Genomic DNA, 19,007 nt, shown 5'->3' with positions numbered 1-19,007 from the left:
TTTGCCTTGTTGCATGGAATAGTAGCTCATACTGTTTTACTTCTGTGTTGTTTTCCATAATATGAATATGTCACAGTTTGTTGATGGACATTTGCATTGTTTCTAGTTTTAGCTGTTACAATACAGCTTCTGTGAATATTATTTGTGTATGTCTTTTTGTGAGACTCGGTTTCATTTGTCTTGCTTCTTATTCCTGAGCAAATACTCAGGAATGAACGTGCTTAGGCAGTGCCTAAGACCTGGCATGGGTCTTAACATAGGCTTTGTACTTTACTTTACTGGAAAGTGCCAAAAAGCTTTCTTTCTTTCTTTTTTCTTTTTTTTTTTAATTAAATTTATTTATTTTCAGCATAACAGTATTCATTATTTTTGCACTACACCCAGTGCTCCATGCAATCGGTGCCCTCTATAATACCCACCACCTGGTCCACCAACCTCCCACCCCCCCACCACTTAAAACCTCTCAGATTGTTTTTCAGAGTCCATAGTCTCTCATGATTCACCTCCCCTTCCAATTTCCCCCAACTCCTTTCTCCTCTCTAACTCCCCATGTCCTCCATGCTATTTGTTATGCTCCACAAATAAGTGAAACCATATGATAATTGACTCTCTCTGCTTGACTTATTTCACTCAGCATAATCTCTTCCAGTCCCGTCCATGTTGCTACAAAAGTTGGGTATTCATCCTTTCTGATGGAGGCATAATACTCCATAGTGTATATGGACCACATCTTCCTTATCCATTCATCCGTTGAAGGGCATCATGGTTCTTTCCATAGTTTGGCGACCGTGGCCATTGCTGCTATAAACATTGGGGTACAGATGGCCCTTCTTTTCACGACATCTGTATCTTTGGGTTAAATACCCAGGAGTGCAATTGCAGGGTCATAGGGAAGTTCTATTTTTAATTTCTTGAGGAATCTCCACACTATTCTCCAAAGAGGCTGCACCAACCTGCATTCCCACCAAGAGTGTAAGAGGGTTTCCCTTTCTCCACATCCCCTCCAACACATGTTGTTTCCTGTCTTGTTAACTTTAGCCATTCTAACTGGTGTACGGTGATATCTCAATGTGGTTTTAATTTGAATTTCCCTGAGGGCTAGTGATGATGAACATTTTTTCATGTGTCTGATAGCCATTTGTATGTCTTGATTGGAGAAGTGTCTGTTCATATCTTCTGCCCATTTTTTGATATGATTGCCTGTTTTGTGTGTGTTGAGTTTGAGGAGTTCATTATAGATCCTGGAGATCAACCTTTTGTCTGTACTGTCATTTGCAAATATCTTCTCCCATTCCGTGGGTTGCCTCTTTGTTTTTTTGACTGTTTCCTTTGCTGTGCAGAAGCTTTTGATTTTGATGAAGTCCCAAAAGTTTATTTTCGCTTTTGTTTCCTTTGCCTTTGGAGACATATCTTGAAAGAAGTTGCTCTGGCTGATATCGAAGAGATTACTCCCTATGTTCTCCTCTAGGATTCTGATGGATTCCTGTCTCACGTTGAGGTCTTTTATCCATTTTGAGTTTATCTTTGTGTACGGTGTAAGAGAATGGTCGAGTTTCATTCTTTTACATATAGCTGCCCAGTTTTCCCAGCACCATTTGTTGAAGAGACTGTCTTTTTTCCACTGTATATTTTTTCCTGTTTTGTCGAAGATTTATTGACCATAGAGTTGAGGGTCCATATCTGGGCTCTCTACTCTGTTCCACTGGTCTATGTGTCTGTTTTTATGCCAGTACCATGCTGTCTTGGTGACCACAGCTTTGTAATAAAGCTTGAAATCAGGTAACGTGATGCCCCCAGTTTTATTTTTGTTTTTCAACATTTCCTTAGCGATTCGGGGTCTCTTCTGATTCCATACAAATTTCTGGATTATTTGCTCCAGCTCTTTGAAGAATACTGGTGGAATTTTGATCGGAATGGCATTAAAAGTATAGATTGCTCTAGGCAGTATAGACATTTTAACAATGTTTATTCTTCTAATCCAAGAGCATGGAATGGTCTTCCATCTTTTTGTGTCTTCTTCAATTTCTTTCAGGAGTGTTCTGTAGTTCCTCAAGTACAGATCCTTTACCTCTTTGGTTAGGTTTATTCCCAGGTATTTTTATGGTTCTTGGTGCTATAGTAAATGGAATCAATTCTCTAATTTCCCTTTCTGTATTTTCATTGTTAGTGTATAAGAAAGCCACTGATTTCTGCACATTGACTTTGTATCCTGCCATGTTGCTGAATTGCTGTATGAGTTCTAGTAGTTTGGGGGTGGAGTCTTTTGGGTTTTCCTTATAAAGAATCATGTCATCTGCGAAGAGAGAGAGTTTGACTTCTTCATTGCCAATTTGGATACCTTTTATTTCTCTTTGTTGTCGGATTGCTGTTGCTAGGACTTCTAATACTATGTTGAACAAGAGTGGTGAGAGTGGGCATCCTTGTCTTGTTCCTGATCTCAACAGGAAGGCTGCAAGCTTTTTCCCATTGAGGATGATATTTGCTGTGAGTCTTTCATAGATAGATTTGATGAAGTTCAGGAATGTTCCCTCTATCCCTATACTTTGAAGCGTTTTAATCAGGAACGGATGCTGGATTTTGTCAAATGCTTTTTCTGCATCAATTGAGAGGACCATGTGGTTCTTCTCTCTTCTCATATTAATTTGTTGTATCACATTGATTGATTTGCGAATGTTGAACCATCCTTGTAGCCCAGGGATGAATCTCACCTGGTCATGGTGGATAATCTTTTTAATGTGCTGTTGGATCCTGTTTGCTAGGATCTTGTTGAGAATCTTAGCATCCATATTCATTAGTGATATTGATCTGAAATTCTCCTTTTTGGTAGGGTCTTTGCCTGGTTTGGAGATCAGGGTGATGCTGGCTTCATAGGAAGAGTCTGGAAGCTTTCCTTCTGCTTCAATTTTTTGAAACAGCTTCAGGAGAATAGGTGTTATTTCTTTGAAAGTTTGGTAGAATTCCCCAGGGAATCCATCAGGTCCTGGGATCTTGTTTTTTGGGAGGTTTTTGATCACTGCTTCAATCTTGTTACTAGATATTGGTCTATTCAGGTTGTCGATTTCTTCCTGGTACAATTTTGGGAGCTTTCTAAAGTGCTTGTGACATTTTACACTTCTGCCAGCAATGTTGGTGAGATTCAGTTGCTCCACATTTTTTCTAATACCAACTATTGTTTATCTTATTAGTTATAACAATTTTGATGGTTGTGTTGGTATCTCATTGTGGTTTTAATGCACATTTCTGCATGTTGGATGTGTTGGGTGTATTTCATTTGCTTGCTTTTGTGAAGTGACTGTTCAAGTTTGTTCTTCCTTGTGTTTTGTTACATGTGTTTTTTTTCTGATAGACTTACAGTTTTATATTCCAGATGGAGTAATCTTTTGGATATGCATGCTGCATATATCTTCTTTTAGTCTGGAGCTGGCCTTTTAACTCTAATGCCTCTTTATAAAATGAACAGAAGTTCTTAAATTTAATGAAATGTAGTCTAGTATATCACTTTCACTTACAGATGCTGCTTTTTGTGTTCTCTTAAAAGAATGTTGCTCGCCCCAAAGTCTTAAAAATAGTGTCCTTTGTTTTCTTTTAGATAAAGCTTTATTCTCTCTTTTTTTGTTGTTTTACCTTTAGATGAAGCTTTATTGTTTTGCCTTTCCCATTTATGTCTATTATCATCCATTTAAATAATTTTTGTGTATGGTGGGAGATGTAGGATTCACCTTTCCATACAGGTGTATATTTATGTCAGCATTATTAATTGCAAAGAGCATCCTGTTGCCACTGGGGTGACTGTAGGTAGTGAGAGGGTTTGGAGAGCATTCTGGGCAGAGGTTATCACCTTTGTAGAATCCTTACTACCATTTCCTGTGTTTCAAGCACTGTGACTACTGCTTTATATTACATTTTCTCATTTAATGTTTGCTACTCGTGAGATGTATGTTACAAACTTTTTTTCATTTTTTATTTTCTCATTTTTCATTTTACAAGTAAGGACTTTCAGATTGCAGGACTTTTAACTGACTGTTTTGAAGTTCTGTTCTTTAAAAGAGTGGTAGCTCTGTTTTCTTTGGGATCTCTTTCTAGCTCAGAAGCAGCTGAATGTATAAAGATTTGAGAATCCAAGGTTCTGGAAACTTTGCGGTAGTCTCTTGTCACTTTAAAGATATTTTAAAATTCTAGGTGATACATAGGTCACTGTATTGTTGGTTTTCAAAGGATTTTCATTGATTATTTGCATAGCAAAACTGAATTTACATTATCTTCTAGTTGAGGAAAACAGTAATGCTGGAGGCTTATCTCTTATGTTAGGTCACCTGAGATTTTCTTGTGTCTTCTGCCTCCTGCTACCACAAGTCAGCATCTCCATAGAATCTTCAGTATAGTTCTGTATTGCAGGTACATGTTTATTTGGAGAGCTAGCTGTGTGAACCTGGACAAGTTTTTCTTTTTCTTTATCTCGGGCCTCCTTTTCTTTATCTGTTGAGTGAGAATGAGAATATACTTTCAGTAGAATTTTATATTTTGTTTGTTTTGAGGGCTAAATGAGATGCCGAGTGTGTTTAACATCGTTCCTAACATTTGGTAAGGGATCAGCGAACGTCAGTGAGCTTTTAATGAATAACCATATTAAATCATTAAAATAACTTTTATGATTTACTTTTCCAAACTGGTTTGAGTATCTTTAGGTTTAAATGTATTCCTTCCAAACCCCTGCTAATTTGCGTGTTGTAACAACCTCAGTAATCACGTTTTGTGTATTTGACTTAGAAAAAGGAAAGCATTAAAGAAAGTGAGGAAATTGAACTGGAGTATTTTAATTTTTACCCCTTCCCATGAACAAATGTTTGTATGTGTTATGTGTATTATATTATTTCATTTCCCCCTGTACTTTTAACACAGAGTGCCGGGACTAGGAAATAACATTTGGTCACTGTGTAACTATGCAGTTTCAGATTTTTTAGTGACGAAAGTCAGGTTTTCATGATTCTGCACACTTATCTTTCCCTTTTACAAGCATTGTAACTGAAATCTTTGGAGTGTTTTTTTTTTCCCCTACAAATGATTTTGATATGTGTATTTTACCTATTGGTGACTACACGCATAGAATTGTTACTTGAGCATTCATTTAGATCTCTTTTTTTTTTTTTTTTTTTTTAAAGATTTTTTATTTATTTATTTGACAGAGAGAGATCACAAGCAGGCAGAGAGGCAGGCAGAGAGAGAGGAGGAAGCAGGCTCCCTGTGAGCAGAGAGCCTGATGCGGGCCTCGATCCCAGGACCCTGAGATCATGACCTGAGCCGAAGGCAGCGGCTTAACCCACTGAGCCACCCAGGCGCCCTCATTTAGATCTCTTAAAATTAATTTCAAATGTGTTAAATATTCATTTCTTAAGTTTAGACAATGTTCATAAAAATTTTAAGTCTGTCAGAAGATTGACATAATTCAACTCAAATATACCATTAGCCAGCCCAGTTTTTATGATGATCAGTTACTATAGGTAGGGTCTGGGTATTGAGAAAAATAGTAGATAGGACACATCTAATGATTAAAATAAAAATTTTATTTTTTTTAAAGATTTTAAAATTTATTTCGGTGAAAGAGCAAGAGAGAGCACAAGCGCGCACATGTGTGTGCACAAGCGGGGGTGGGGGCAGCAGAGGGAGAAGCAGGCTCCCCCCTGAGCTGAGCAGGGAGCCTGATTTTGAGTGGGGGAGGATGACTGGATCCCATGGTCTGGGATCATGACCTGAGCCAAACAGATACTTAACTGACTGAGCCACCCAGGCACCCTAAAATAAAAATTTTAATTTTTGTTTCTATGAACAACCAAGAATTTGATATATTTAAAAATCATCAAGTTGATTTCTTAGCAAAAGTGACAAAAACCTGGAGTGTCATTGAATCGGTATTATACCAAATCTCATATTGGAAATGAGATTGCCTGAATATATTTAGATCTTAACTTTGAAGTGTCTGAGCTGAAATGAAGCTATTTTATGTGGGTCCTACTGTCTTTCTGCCCTGGGGGAGGGAGTGTAGAACTGCCAGGGCTGACAGACTTCCTAGATTACAACGGCTGTACAACTGTGTTGCTGTTCGGCAAGTTCAGCAGCAGTGGGCTCCCAAATAGGTTAACCTGTGTTGCCTTTCCCAACTGCAGCCTTTTTCAAAGTAGTTACAAAGTAGATCTATTTAACGTTTTCTTAGACTTAAAAATTATCTTTAAATGCAGCAGGCTATTTGTAAGATTTTCAGTATAATGTATTTCTTTTTTTTTTTTTTTAAGATTTTATTTATTTATTTGACAGACAGAGATCACGGTTAGGCAGAGAGGCAGGTAGAGAGAGAAGAGAGGAGGAAGCAGGCTCCCTGCTAAGCAGAGAGCCCAATGTGGGGCTCGATCCCAGGACCCTGGGATCATGACCTGAGCTGAAGGCAGAGGCTTTAACCCACTGAGCCACCCAGGTGCCCCAGTATAATGTATTTCAAAAATAAATAAATATAATGTATTTCAGTATGTGTTAAATAAGTTAATTTTATTCAGTGTAATTTTTGACATTTTAGGTATAGATTAGGTACAGATTTTTTTTAAGTATTAGTAACCCTGTTTGGGTACAGAATCCAGTAAATAAATAATTGCTAGTTACACTTAATAATAATTATTTTATCAAGAATGAGTATAATTTTAATTAGGTTAACTTGTTTGTCCAGTTATATTTATACCTGAATTTTACCACTCAGAGTTTGACTGACTACAAAGCTTTATTTTTAGAATAGTGGCCTCCTTGATGTTATATAGGAACATTGATATACAATGTTTGCATGATAATATGTCCTCCATGTATTTTTTTAATATATGTGTATATTTGTCTAGCCTATATATGGTATGTTCTTTAAGCAGTTTTATAATTGACATGTTGGCATAAAATAAACTAATAATCGATATCTTTAATGTAGATACTTTTTAAAGGCTATTTTTTTTTCCTTCTATATTGCTCTTCCAAATTTTCTGTAATGGGAAGAATGTTTTCTTGCAATGTTTCTATGTATAGCTCTAGCTTCCTTCCCTACAATTATAATCATTCTTTTGGTCCCGTCTTGTTTTCTGCCCTTTTCACTGTAGTGTTCCATCCCAGGTATTCTCATTTTACTAGTCTTCATAACCATAACCTTTTTTTTTTTTTAAACATTTCTTTCGTTATTTTAAGGAGAGAAAGTGCACATGAGTGGTAGGGAGGGCTAGAGGGAGAGGGAGAATCTCAAGCAGGCTCCCTGCTGATGTGGAGACCAACACACAGATCCTGGATCTGTGTGGATCCCATGACCCTGAGATCATGACCTGAGCCAAAATCAAGAGTCGGATGCACAATCTTCTGAGCCACCCAGGCGCCCTCATGAACATAATTTTTTAATGGCTCCATAATATCCCATTCTCCAAATGCCACAGTTTAAACATTCCTGTATTTTAGGTACTTTCCAAAGTTTTATAATCACAATGAGCATGAGCAATGAGCAATGAGCACCTATATTAATATTGTTTCCATAGTAGGTATTTTCTGCTTTTTGACTTTTTCTCTGACATAAATTTTCTTTTGTTGTAATTCATTAGCAGGCTCACATTTTTTTCCCCTTGAACTTCAGTGTGTTGCTGCTATCATTTTTGGTCTCAAACGTTATTAATAATTTAAGTACTTTTTTCCTTAGAGGTCACTTGTTTCTTTTTTCTTAGATGTACAAAGGAGACCGATAGATAGATAGATATTTGTTTAAAGTCAAGTAATTTTGTTACTTGATGTTGGTCACTCTGATGTTGGTCACTCTGTCTTCTATTCATAGGGACATGGTGTACTCATTTACTATGTAGTTTCAGATCTTTTCTTTCAGGGAAGTTTTCTTGAATTACTGCTTTTAGTATTTGTTATTTTCTGTATGTTTTTTTTTCTTTAATATATTGTCTTATCTTCACTGATTTATTACTTTCCAATCATTTTAACTTTTTCCTTATTTCTAATTTTCAAAAATTCCTTCCCTTTTTCCTATCTCTAAGGTGTTATGTTGTGTTTATTCATTCTTATATTCCTTTTAAATTAGCCTTTATTTTTGAAGAGACTTTTGAAATTTCTAATTCTTTGCTAAGTTCTAACACCTCATTTCTAGGTTTTCTAATTCTGATTTACGTTGTTTTTTAATGTCTTGTATCATTTTATTTTCTTGCTGGTCATCTCCTGAAAGTACCTTTCTTCTTGTTCTCATAATAACTTCATGTGGACTTTATCTGTGGAGTTAGTCTTCCTGAACTTCTACACAGAGATGGGGTTTAGGGTGTCTTTTTTAGCTTTATAAGCTCCCTCCTGTTTTTGGTTAGTTTTGTTTGTTTTCATGATGATGTGTTTTCTGAGATTGCCTAACTTTATTGCACTGACTGACTTGTATGTCTCCTTCAGCTCTTTTGACTCCATCCTGTTCAGGTTTACGTCCACTCCTATTATGACACTCCTAATAGTGTCTCCTTAGTGTGGTGCCCTGACCTAGGAGGAAGGCATCTCAGCTGATCAGTTTGGGGAGTTCATTGCAGATAAACTTCTCTAGCTCTTCATACTTTTCTGTAGACCTTTGGATAGTCCCAGCGGTCCAGCAGATATTCCTGGTTTCAGCTGAGCTTGTCAAATTGGCCACTATGCTTTTTTTTTTTTTTTTTTTTAATACCTATTGGCTATTTGGGCCTTTCCTATTCTCAGAGATGTCTCATATTTCCCGTTATTGCCTTCTGCCTTCTTTTACATAGATACTAATACTAGGAAGGGTTTGTGGCTGCTAATTGTTTGACCTGTTAGCATGTATTTTGGGGCTTGTGGGGATCCCTGATTGTTTAGTTTTGTTGTAAATGTTCATGGGATTTTACTTTTGCTGTTTGTCTGTAAAACACACACACACACACACACACCCTCAGTTATTTAAACTCACTGCACCAGGGATCCCCAAGGACAGACTTAATGGTTCATTAGGCGTACTCACAGAACTCAACATCTAATCATACATATGTCCATGATTTGTTACAATGAAAGGGTACAAAGTAGGATCAGTACAGAGAAGAAGTGCATTGGGTGGAGTCCTGAGGAAACAAGGTGTAAGCTTCCAAGCAACCTCTTTCAGTGGAGAGTATGTATTTAATTTCCCCAGCATCAAATTGTGACATGGATGTAGTGCTATCCACCAGGGAAGCTCATTAGATGTTCATTGCCCAGAGTTTCTAATGGAGGCTAGTTACCTAGGCACCCTCTATGTAGCATATATTGAAATTTCTAACTTCCAGAAGGAAAGCAGCTGTTCAGCCATGGTCCAGTCATAAACCATATCTTACATGCTAATAGTTTCGGTACAGTGAGCCCACTTTTATCAGTCAGTGAGTCGCTCTTATCAGTTAGGATAGTGGAAAACTTCCCCAAATCCCAGACACTAGCCAAGGGCCAGCCTTGAGATATAGGACGTTCTAAGGATGGGCAGTCCAGGCCTACTTGTTAAGTCTTTTCTGCATGTGCGTGCATGCGTGTGTGCACACACACTCACACACACATATACATGGGGGAATTCAGAGAGATTCAGAAACCTGCCACTTGTAACAGCTAACTTCTCAGAGTCTTTGAGTTGAAAGGGTTTTAAGCAAAACAAATATGTTCAGATTTCTAGTTTTGAAGAGGTTATTGCTGCAGCAGTGTGAAGGATGGATAGTAAGCCACTGAGAATGAAGTGGGTAGTACCTCCAGTGATAGCTGATTAGTGCTTGAGACAAGACACTGAGACTTAAGAAGAGGGAGGGGATGGAGTTGAAGGAATACTGTGTATATTTATATGTGTGTATGTGTTTATATATATATGTATAGTATCTGTTGTATACATATATTTGTATGTATAGTGTCTAGTATATATGTATATCTACATATATATGTATTTAAGTACACACATTATAGATTATAAAGCTATAATATATATTAGAGATTATAAAGCTGTAATAATATATGAATATATATTCTTATCTCTGTGAAGGTAAGGCTTTTCTAAGTATAAGAACAAAGTTATAAGTTAGGGGGACATATTTTATAAACTTACATGCATAAAAACTTAAAAGCTGAAAAAAAGGCACTATTTTTAAAAAATTAACAAAATTTAAAGAAAAATGGGAAAATATTTATACTTATGAGAGCTTTAATGTCCTTATTATAGTAAGCTCAGTTGCAAATTGGGATTTTAAAAAATCTTGATAGCCCAGTAGAAAATAAGCGAAGTAGATTAATGTGCAATTCACAAAAGAAGGAAGACAGATGGTCACTTAGCATTTTTCAACCAAGAACCTTTAAAGCATGGACAATAGCGAAACAGAAATTCTTTCATAAATTAGCAGTTTTTAAAAGTGATAGTAGTTAGAGTACTTGGAAATTGGAAATAACCTAAAGGTACAACATTGCATTATTTAGATAAATTGATATATATCCATGTATTATCCAGCTGTTAAAATCATGTAGTAGAAAATATTAATGACATTGTGGACTTTATAATAATAAAGTATGATCCCAGGTTTTCTGTTTATACTTAATACACACAAACATACATTCACACAGAAAAACATTTAAACAGTAAAACTAAGACTTATTTACAACAAAACTTATGTTAACCAATTTTTTTTGTAGGTGGTAGGATTATGGATGGTTTTTTCCCTCTTCTTTTGTATGTGTGTAAGATTTTATTTATTTATTTGAGAGAGAAAGAGACAGTGACGGAGATAGCAAGAGAGAACAAGAGTGGAAAAGAGAGGAAGAAGCAGGCTCCCTGATAAACAGGGAGCCCTCTGTGGGCCTGGATCCCAGGATTCTGGGATCATGTCCTAAGTGGAAGGCAGACACTTAACTGACTAAGCTACCTAGAAACCCCATGTTTTGTTTTGTTTTGTTTGCAAACATTTATGAAAACTGTGGGGCCAAAAACTATGACCCAATTGCTGGCCATTACTTTTGTAAATAAAGTTTTATTGGAACACAGCCATGCTCATTTATACTGCTTTCGCAGTACAACACCATAAAATATTTACTGCCTGGCCCTGCAAGAAAAAGTTTGCCAACCCTTGATCTATAGTGAGTGATGTACTTTTCATACTTAGAAACATATATATCTCCACAAGCATATGCACTCTTACATAATAGTATTGTACGAAAAAATGGCATTGCTGCTTATAGGGTTGTTTTTTCATAAGGTTCTTCGCAATATATATATATATTTTTTCTTAGAAATGGTTTGAATCTGGAACCAGGTAGGGTCTGGTAATACTAACATGTATTAGTACTTATTTTAAATATAATTTAGTAGACTAATACTTCATTTATCCAGGTCATTGAGTACTCTTTTAATGATACTCTAACGACATGATGATTTAATAGCTGTAGAAAGGTCAGAAAGTATCCGAGGGATAGAGGGGAGACATTTAAAGAAATTAGTTTGGCTGATTAAGGGTCTTTTACAAAAATATATGTAGAAGATGTTCAAATGGATATATAAACAATGAAGAATGAGTCACGAGCCTGTGAGGGTAGTGGCCACTTCTGCTGTGCACATGGCTCTGTGCAGAGAGTCTGTTTAATCCTTAGAACAACTTTGGGAAATAAGAGCATTTTTTGTTTTGTAGATGAGAACACCGAGACTTGGAGAGTTTAAGTAATTTACCCAAGACCCTATAGAGTTTGGCTGAGACCCTGCTTGAACCCAGGTTATCTGAGAGGAAGATTTATGATTATTGTTAACCTTTTTTCTTTTCTTAAAGGGTTGTAATATAGGGACACAGAATATGAAGCAATATGTAGAATTTAGGTTTTGACTTAATCAAGAAATGCATTTTTAATTATTTATAAAGTCTCATTATATGAAGTAGTAAGCTCCTTGTTCCTTGCTGTATTCAAGTAGATTCTGAATGACCATCTTCCAGTAGGAATCCTGTGGCTAAGAGATTGAATTCTGTGTACTTAGTGGATCTATGAGATCTATGTTTTATGGTGTTAGGTTTTTTTTTTTTTTTTTAAGGTTCTGCTTGTGTATTTAATCTAAATTTAGATTATATGAAGGACCATAAGTACATAAACTCTTAATATGCTACAGAATTTTTTTTTTAATTAACGTTTTGCTAGGTTGATATGTGACTCTGTAAACAATCGCAATTCACTAAGGATCTCTGTCTTTTTTTTTTTAAGAGAGTGCTCTTAGGAGTGGAGGGAGGGTCCGAGGGAGAGAGAGAACCTCAGGCAGACTTCACAGTCATCATGGAGCCTGACACAGGACTTGATCTCATGACCCTAAGATCATGATCTAAGCTGAAATTAAGAGTTGAACACTTAACCAACTAAGCCACCCAGGTGCCTTCTATGTCTTTTATATAGTCAAGGTCTCAGTAGTTTATTTTTCCTTGAGTGTAGACCAGAGGAAAGATTTGTCTGTTGGAGTTAATATACCTTTTCTCAACAAAAATGCAAAATATAGGCCAATATTTTCTCTTTGTACTCTAACTGTATCAAAATGAAAAGCCATATATAATGCATGACCATAGTAATTATCTTAACATTAAGGTGTCTGGTAACAAATACTCCTTTTGTTTCCTTAGACAGAATTTATTTTGTATTATTCATAAATATTTTTGTTATTGAGGGCTGATACATATTATTTTGAAAATCTTAGAAATAGGTAGTATGTGAGTTTTTAAGTTATAGAAGCTGTGATTTCTGTGTGGTTTCTAGTGGTATATAGAAGCTTTTGGAGTATGATAGATTAGACAGAGAAAAACAAAAAAACCCCTTCAGATTTTACTTTTGTGCCAGATTTATCTGGAACCTATATATATAGCTACTCTCTGCTTACTGGAGCCTGATTCACTGCTTTATTTGAAACTGTAAACCTAACTCTTTGAAAACCAGTTTCCCACTGCTAGGGATTCTACTATTAATTTCTATACTTATATTGCTGTTTCTGTGCAGGGAAAAATTAGATTAAATGTAAAATACTTAATCCTCAGCTCAGTAAGTGATAATATCAACACATGTTTGAAAGCAACATTTTAGTAAAAGTAGATAAAATTCATCTAGGTGTAATTCAAGATATGTTTATTCAAACTGGATCTTTGTTTATTCTGATCCAGCAGAAACTAGAAAGAATGTTTCTACTATACCCCCAGGGATGCGTGTTTAGAGAAAGGCCAGTATTGCCCTCAGGCTGATGCTTTTGAAAGGATATAGTCCGTTCCTACTCTAGAGTGTTGTCAATTCTTTCTTTGTGGTTTAGTTAATTTTTTATAATACTTCAGATGCTAAATTGCCAGTACATCAAATGCTCAGATTCAAAAAATATATCCAAATATCTTAAATATGTAGAGAAAATAAATTTGCAACATGGGGGCTTAAGTGGGTAGGAGAAATATTGCTTATTTTCTGTCGGTGTTCTCTTATTCATGATTAGGCTGTGATTAGCTACTGGGCCTTTTATTATGGTAGGGTTCCTAACCCTGATGAATTACTGTAGTCAATTTCAACTTGTTATATTTTTCCTTTACAAAAGGGGAGGTTGAGGTAACTCTATTTCAAGATAATAAAATAATGACAAATGTTTAATTACTAGAATATTGGTATGTATTAGGATCATCTTTTAGTCCATTAAGTGATTTTTATGGTTGTCATAGTTGAAACCTGTTACTCTATAAACCAGAAAGTCCTAAATCCCCTGTGACTAGTGTGGTTGACTGTTGCCATTATTTATATTATATAAAATGTTCTTATAAATGCTTACAATTGCATAAAATTTATTCTTATCTTTACAGTCTGTTCGGCACCTGAAGTACTCCTTGTTTAAGAAATCACTACTGGGCAGTGTTTCGGATAATGGAATAGTAACTCTCTGGGATGTGAATAGTCAGAGTCCATACCATAACTTTGACAGTACGCATAAAGCTCCAGCTTCAGGCATTTGTTTTTCTCCTGTCAATGAATTGCTATTTGTGACTATAGGCTTGGATAAAAGAATCATTCTCTACGACACTTCAAGTAAGAAGTAAGTGTGACATGATCATTTCTTAATTTAATAACAAATAACTATTATCTCATTAGCAGACATTTGTGATTTGCATAGACCTCTGATTAATGTTTGGGAGGTCTTAAGTTTGTGTACTTTTTATCTAAAAGGATAGAATTTTCTCTTTTTCTTCCCAAGGAGGAAAAAATACATGAGATGTGGATATTCTTTAGAGTACATCTGGATGACAAATGTTGAGGATAGCACATTAATGATTGCACATCTTTATTTTAGTATGAAGGCACAGTATTCTTTTTCAGAAATACAACTAGATATGTGCATTTAAAAACAATGATTAATTTGCCTTAAAATTAATTCATTTTCAAGAGCAGGGTTTCTAAACTATTAATATTTTGGGCTGGATAATTTTGCTTATGGGGGCTATCCTGGGCATTGGAGAATATTTAGCAGCATCCCTGGCCTCTATCCAACAGAGGCCAGTAGCACTCCCAATATTAGAATAAGTAGCAAAATTGCCCCCAATTGAGAACCACTGGTCTAGAGCTAAAGGGTACACAATCTTCTAAGTATCTGGGTCCATTGTGCCTTCTTATAGGTGTGCTTAATTAGCTATTAAAAAAAAAAATGGACAAGAGGGGTATGGGTGTATTCAAGACACCTGACAATATCTAAAGATTACATGGAAGAAAATGGTAATGTTTTGACTAGGGAAGGACCTTCTGTCAGTCCTTGTTAATGTTTACTGTTACTTGTTTCATTTTCTTCTTTTAAAAATTTTCCTTTTTATTCTTTCTTTTTGAACTTTACCAAGAACCTTAAGTCAGTAAGCATTTCTCTCCGACCGGATAGCTGTGGCAAAGAGCCCAGCTTCAGCAGTTCAGTGTCCATATCTCAGTTATCAGCAGTTCAGTGTCCCTGTATAAGCTTCATGAGGATCAAGCTGCAGGGATTCTGTTAGCTTTTTCTCAAGAAATGCACAGCTGGAAGAGCAGAGTAGCAGCTGCTCCCCTGCGAAAGGTCATAGTCCTCTTGAGACCTGAGCAGGTCAATAAATGGAAGGGGGATAGTTAGGGCCTCCTTAACCCTGAGGCTAGAGCCCTTGTTTATGGAGTAACACCCAGGAAGTCTGTCATACTCACTGTGGAAGTAGTAATTACTCAAAGAAATAGTTGCTGCTTCTAGACAATGTGGAACATACCAATTGGAAGTGAGTAGAAGAAAGAGGATGGAGTGTTCAGCAGTTCCTTTAGATGCTGTTGTATTAGAAATGCCTTAAGTCTAGTTCTGAATTTATGCTTTACACAAATATTTGGGATGCATATTTCAAGTAACTTTGCCAAACTTTGCCAGTAACTTTGGTTTTGGCACATAGCTGTCTATATGTCACATACGCTTATATACCTGTATAGGCTCACATATCTAGGTATACTTTGTTACCCTTTTCAAAGGCTAGTGAAAACTTTAGTGGCCGACACCCCTCTAACTGCAGTAGACTTCATGCCTGATGGAGCCACTTTGGCTATTGGATCTTCCCGGGGGAAGATATATCAATATGATTTAAGAATGTTGAAATCACCAGTTAAAACCATCAGTGCTCACAAGACATCTGTGCGATGTATAGCATTTCAGTACTCCACTGCTCTTTCTAAGGTAAGGTATTTTCTTTCTTTTCATTGCTTTTGATTTTACTAAATAAGTCCAGTTCAGAATATGGAAATCATATTTTGTCTATTAAATGCAGTGTAGTTTTACTTTATAATCATTTTTATATGGAAGCATTTTAAATGACTTTGGTACAAAGCCATTTGATACTTGGTTTTAAAACTATTTTTTTTTTTACTTAATTCTCATATTTCTCTCTTTAAAAAATACTTTAAAAGGCTTTTTCGTTCAGCAGAAAACTCAGATCCACCAGCAGGCTTAGGATTTGTAAGGGAAATTATATATATTTTTAACCTAACAGGGAATTGATAAAATATTAATGTATAGTATGGAGCATTAGAAACCTGAGCTTTTAAATATTCCATTACATTTCAGTCAAGTTTAAATAAAGGCTGTTCAAATAAGCCCACAGCTGTGAACAAACGAGCCATTAACGTGAGTGCTACCAGTGGAGGAGTTCAGAATTCTGGAATCGTCAGGGAAGCAGCCACCACTCCTATTGGCACAGCTTTACCACAGCCCATGACAACAGCCGGGGGGAAAGGAGCAGTTGCTGTCCAAGACAAAGCAGGTAAATGCTGCTTATGTAGAGTTTGTGGAGTTTCCACCCACCACAACACCGCAAATAGATCATTAGCACTTTCTTCGAGAACCTAGAACTCAAATTCACTTGTGTATTCAGGTAAAATTATTAGTAGATAGTGCACATGGAAGAAGTGACCATTTTAACTTGAGCTATACATTTTTTAAAAATTAATGAAAGGTACTTATTCTATTTAGCTGAATTTTTGTTGTAAGAAATATTATCTTAAAAAACAGAATAATGCCAATTCAGAAATTATCCTGAATGTCACTCCAGATTAGATGACTTTCCGTTGTGTCTTCAGATTGAATCAGTAGAGAATATGATTCTGTAGTGCTATCATTTTGATTTGATCTCTGAGTCACAAAAACTATTAATGGCTTCTTTTATTTCATATTCAGAATGTAAAGTAAGTTGATGAAATGAATATATTTAAGTGCAGAATAGTGCCTGGCACATATTAAGCAGTATATTAGTAGTTTATTAAAGAAAAATAAACAAAAGTGTTACAATTTTTAAGTAATTTCTTCTACTCTGATAATCATATTGATGAAATGGTTCTTAAATAATTCATTTAGACTTTGTGAGGGTGTAATATGATGATAAACTTCCTTGTATTTACTGTAGAGAATACTCTTCTCTAAATTACTGAAAACATTTTTTCTTTTAATTTTAAGAAGTTATGCTATACTGTCAACTTGCAACATATTTTTAAGTCTGTATATAGCGGCACCTGGTGGTTGAGTTGGTTGAGTATCAGACTCTTGGTTTTGACTCAGGCAGTGATCTTGGGGTTGTGAGATCAAGTCCCACTCGTTGGGCTCTGTTCTCAGTAAGGAGTCAACTTGCAATTCTCTCTCTCTCCCTCTGCCCCTACCCCCACTTGCATGCAGTCTCTCTCTCAAATAAATAATCTTCAAAAAAATTTAAAAAATTGTAAGAAGTCTGTATGATATACCACTGTGTTTCCAAACTAGACTCATTAGAAATGCACATATCTGTGTCTTTTTTAAGGTTTTAGGACAAGTACTTAACTTGGACAAAAATATTTGTTGTACCTTTTCAGCGTGAGTTTACAATTTTCAGGTAGAAGCAAAACTTTAATTTGTTAGCCTTGATAGTATGGAATGGTTTTAAAAAATATGTAATAAGTATATATCTTCATTATAAATTTTCTGTTAGTATCTACATTATCCTTACATAAAAGTCATTACATATTATATAGGAAAATAATTAATTCCTAATTTAAGAACTCCCAGAAACAAATATTATTCCTATATACTTAGAAGAAATTCATTTTGAAATATAACTTGAGTAATGTTCACCAAGATATTGAATTAACTGTATTATAAAAATCGTCATTTTTAAAGATTATTTTATTACTGTTGCTTCTACTCATAATTTCCAAAATTAAACAAAATTTTCTCTAATTTACTCTGAGCTTTCTGAAGTCTCCTGTTATTCATTTAGTTTTTAATAAGGAAACTCGTGTAACAATGACAGCATTAATTAGGAAATGCAAGAGTTGGGTCTGCAGGGTCACTGATTAATGATAACTGTTGGCTGATTAACAAAGTTTCTGACAAAATGAATGTTTGCTCTGTACCCACAGAGTTAGGAACTTTTGTTTATTAATTTTATTTTTAAATAATTGCAAACTTATAGAAAAATTTCAAATATAGTACAAAGAATTCCTGAGCTCTAGTATTCCATTTAGCTGATTCAGTGTTTTATAAATTTTGCCATATTTGCTTAATCATTTGCTTTCTCTCTCTCTCTCTCTCACACACACACACACATACACACACACACTTTCCCCCTTCTGAAACATTGAGAGTATGTTAAGTGTACATCTTAGGTCTATGACTTCCTACCAGCATAACTCTGGAGAGTTTTCTTAACTACTCTGATTCTTATTTTCTCTTCCATAGATAATATTGAACTTTTAGGGTTATTGTGAAAACCAGAGAAAATGTATCAAAGTGCCTGGCACATGATAGGCAATCAGGAAATTTTGGTTTTGCTGATTTTGGATCACAGTTATCATCATTGCTATTACTGTTATTTTAAACTTCCTGTAAAATGAATCTGAAATTTGAAAAAAGTTCACGTTACTTCTATTAAAGGTGTCAACCACTCCATCCCCCCCAACAGGGCACAAGGGTTTGCCTTTCTCTGCCTGCTCGCCAATACCAGTTGTTTCTTGTGTTGTTGATTTTAGCCTTTCTGACAGGTGTGAGGTAATATCTCCTTATGGTTTTGACTTGTATTTCCCTGATGATGAGTGATGTTGATCATCTTTTTGTGTGTCTGTTGGCCATCTGGATCTCTTGTTTGGAGAAATGTCTCTTCATGTCTTCTGCCCATTTTTAAATTAGATTATTTACTTTTTGGGTGTTGAGTTTTATAATTTCTTTATGTATTTTGAATACTAACCCTTTATCAGATATGTCACTTGTAAATATCTTTTCCCATTCTGTAGGTTGCCTTTTAGTTCTGTTGTTCCCTTTGATGTGCAGGAGCTTTTTATTTTGATGCAGTCCCAGTAGTTTATTTTTGCTTTTGTTTCCATTGCCTTAGGAGACCTACCTAGAAAGAACTTTCTATGGCTGATGTCAGAGAGGTTGCTGCTTATGTTCTCCTTTAACACTTTAATGGTTTCAAGATTTTAATGGTGGTCATGTCTCACATTTAAGTCCTTAA

General features: G+C 35.6%; 1 protein-coding gene across 4 annotated transcripts in view; it reads left to right on the top strand.

Annotated features, from left to right (window-relative positions):
* The window catches only part of NEDD1 (NEDD1 gamma-tubulin ring complex targeting factor), a 52,184-nt gene that overhangs the window by 15,686 nt on the left and 17,491 nt on the right, over window positions 1-19,007 (top strand). For 3 of the 4 annotated variants that reach the window (XM_044229193.1, XM_044229192.1, XM_044229195.1), the window contains 3 exons: window positions 13,848-14,077; window positions 15,508-15,709; window positions 16,097-16,292. In XM_044229193.1, the coding sequence (XP_044085128.1) occupies window positions 13,848-14,077; window positions 15,508-15,709; window positions 16,097-16,292 (628 nt within the window). The remainder of the gene's footprint in view (window positions 1-13,847; window positions 14,078-15,507; window positions 15,710-16,096; window positions 16,293-19,007) is intronic. The other variant, XM_044229194.1, reaches the window with a different exon arrangement.

Source organism: Neovison vison, chromosome 12 (genome assembly GCF_020171115.1).
Source record: "Neovison vison isolate M4711 chromosome 12, ASM_NN_V1, whole genome shotgun sequence".
NCBI lineage: Eukaryota > Metazoa > Chordata > Mammalia > Carnivora > Mustelidae > Neogale > Neogale vison.
The sequence above is the reverse complement of the archived record's forward strand: the minus strand, read 5'-3'. Positions and strand labels throughout refer to the sequence as shown.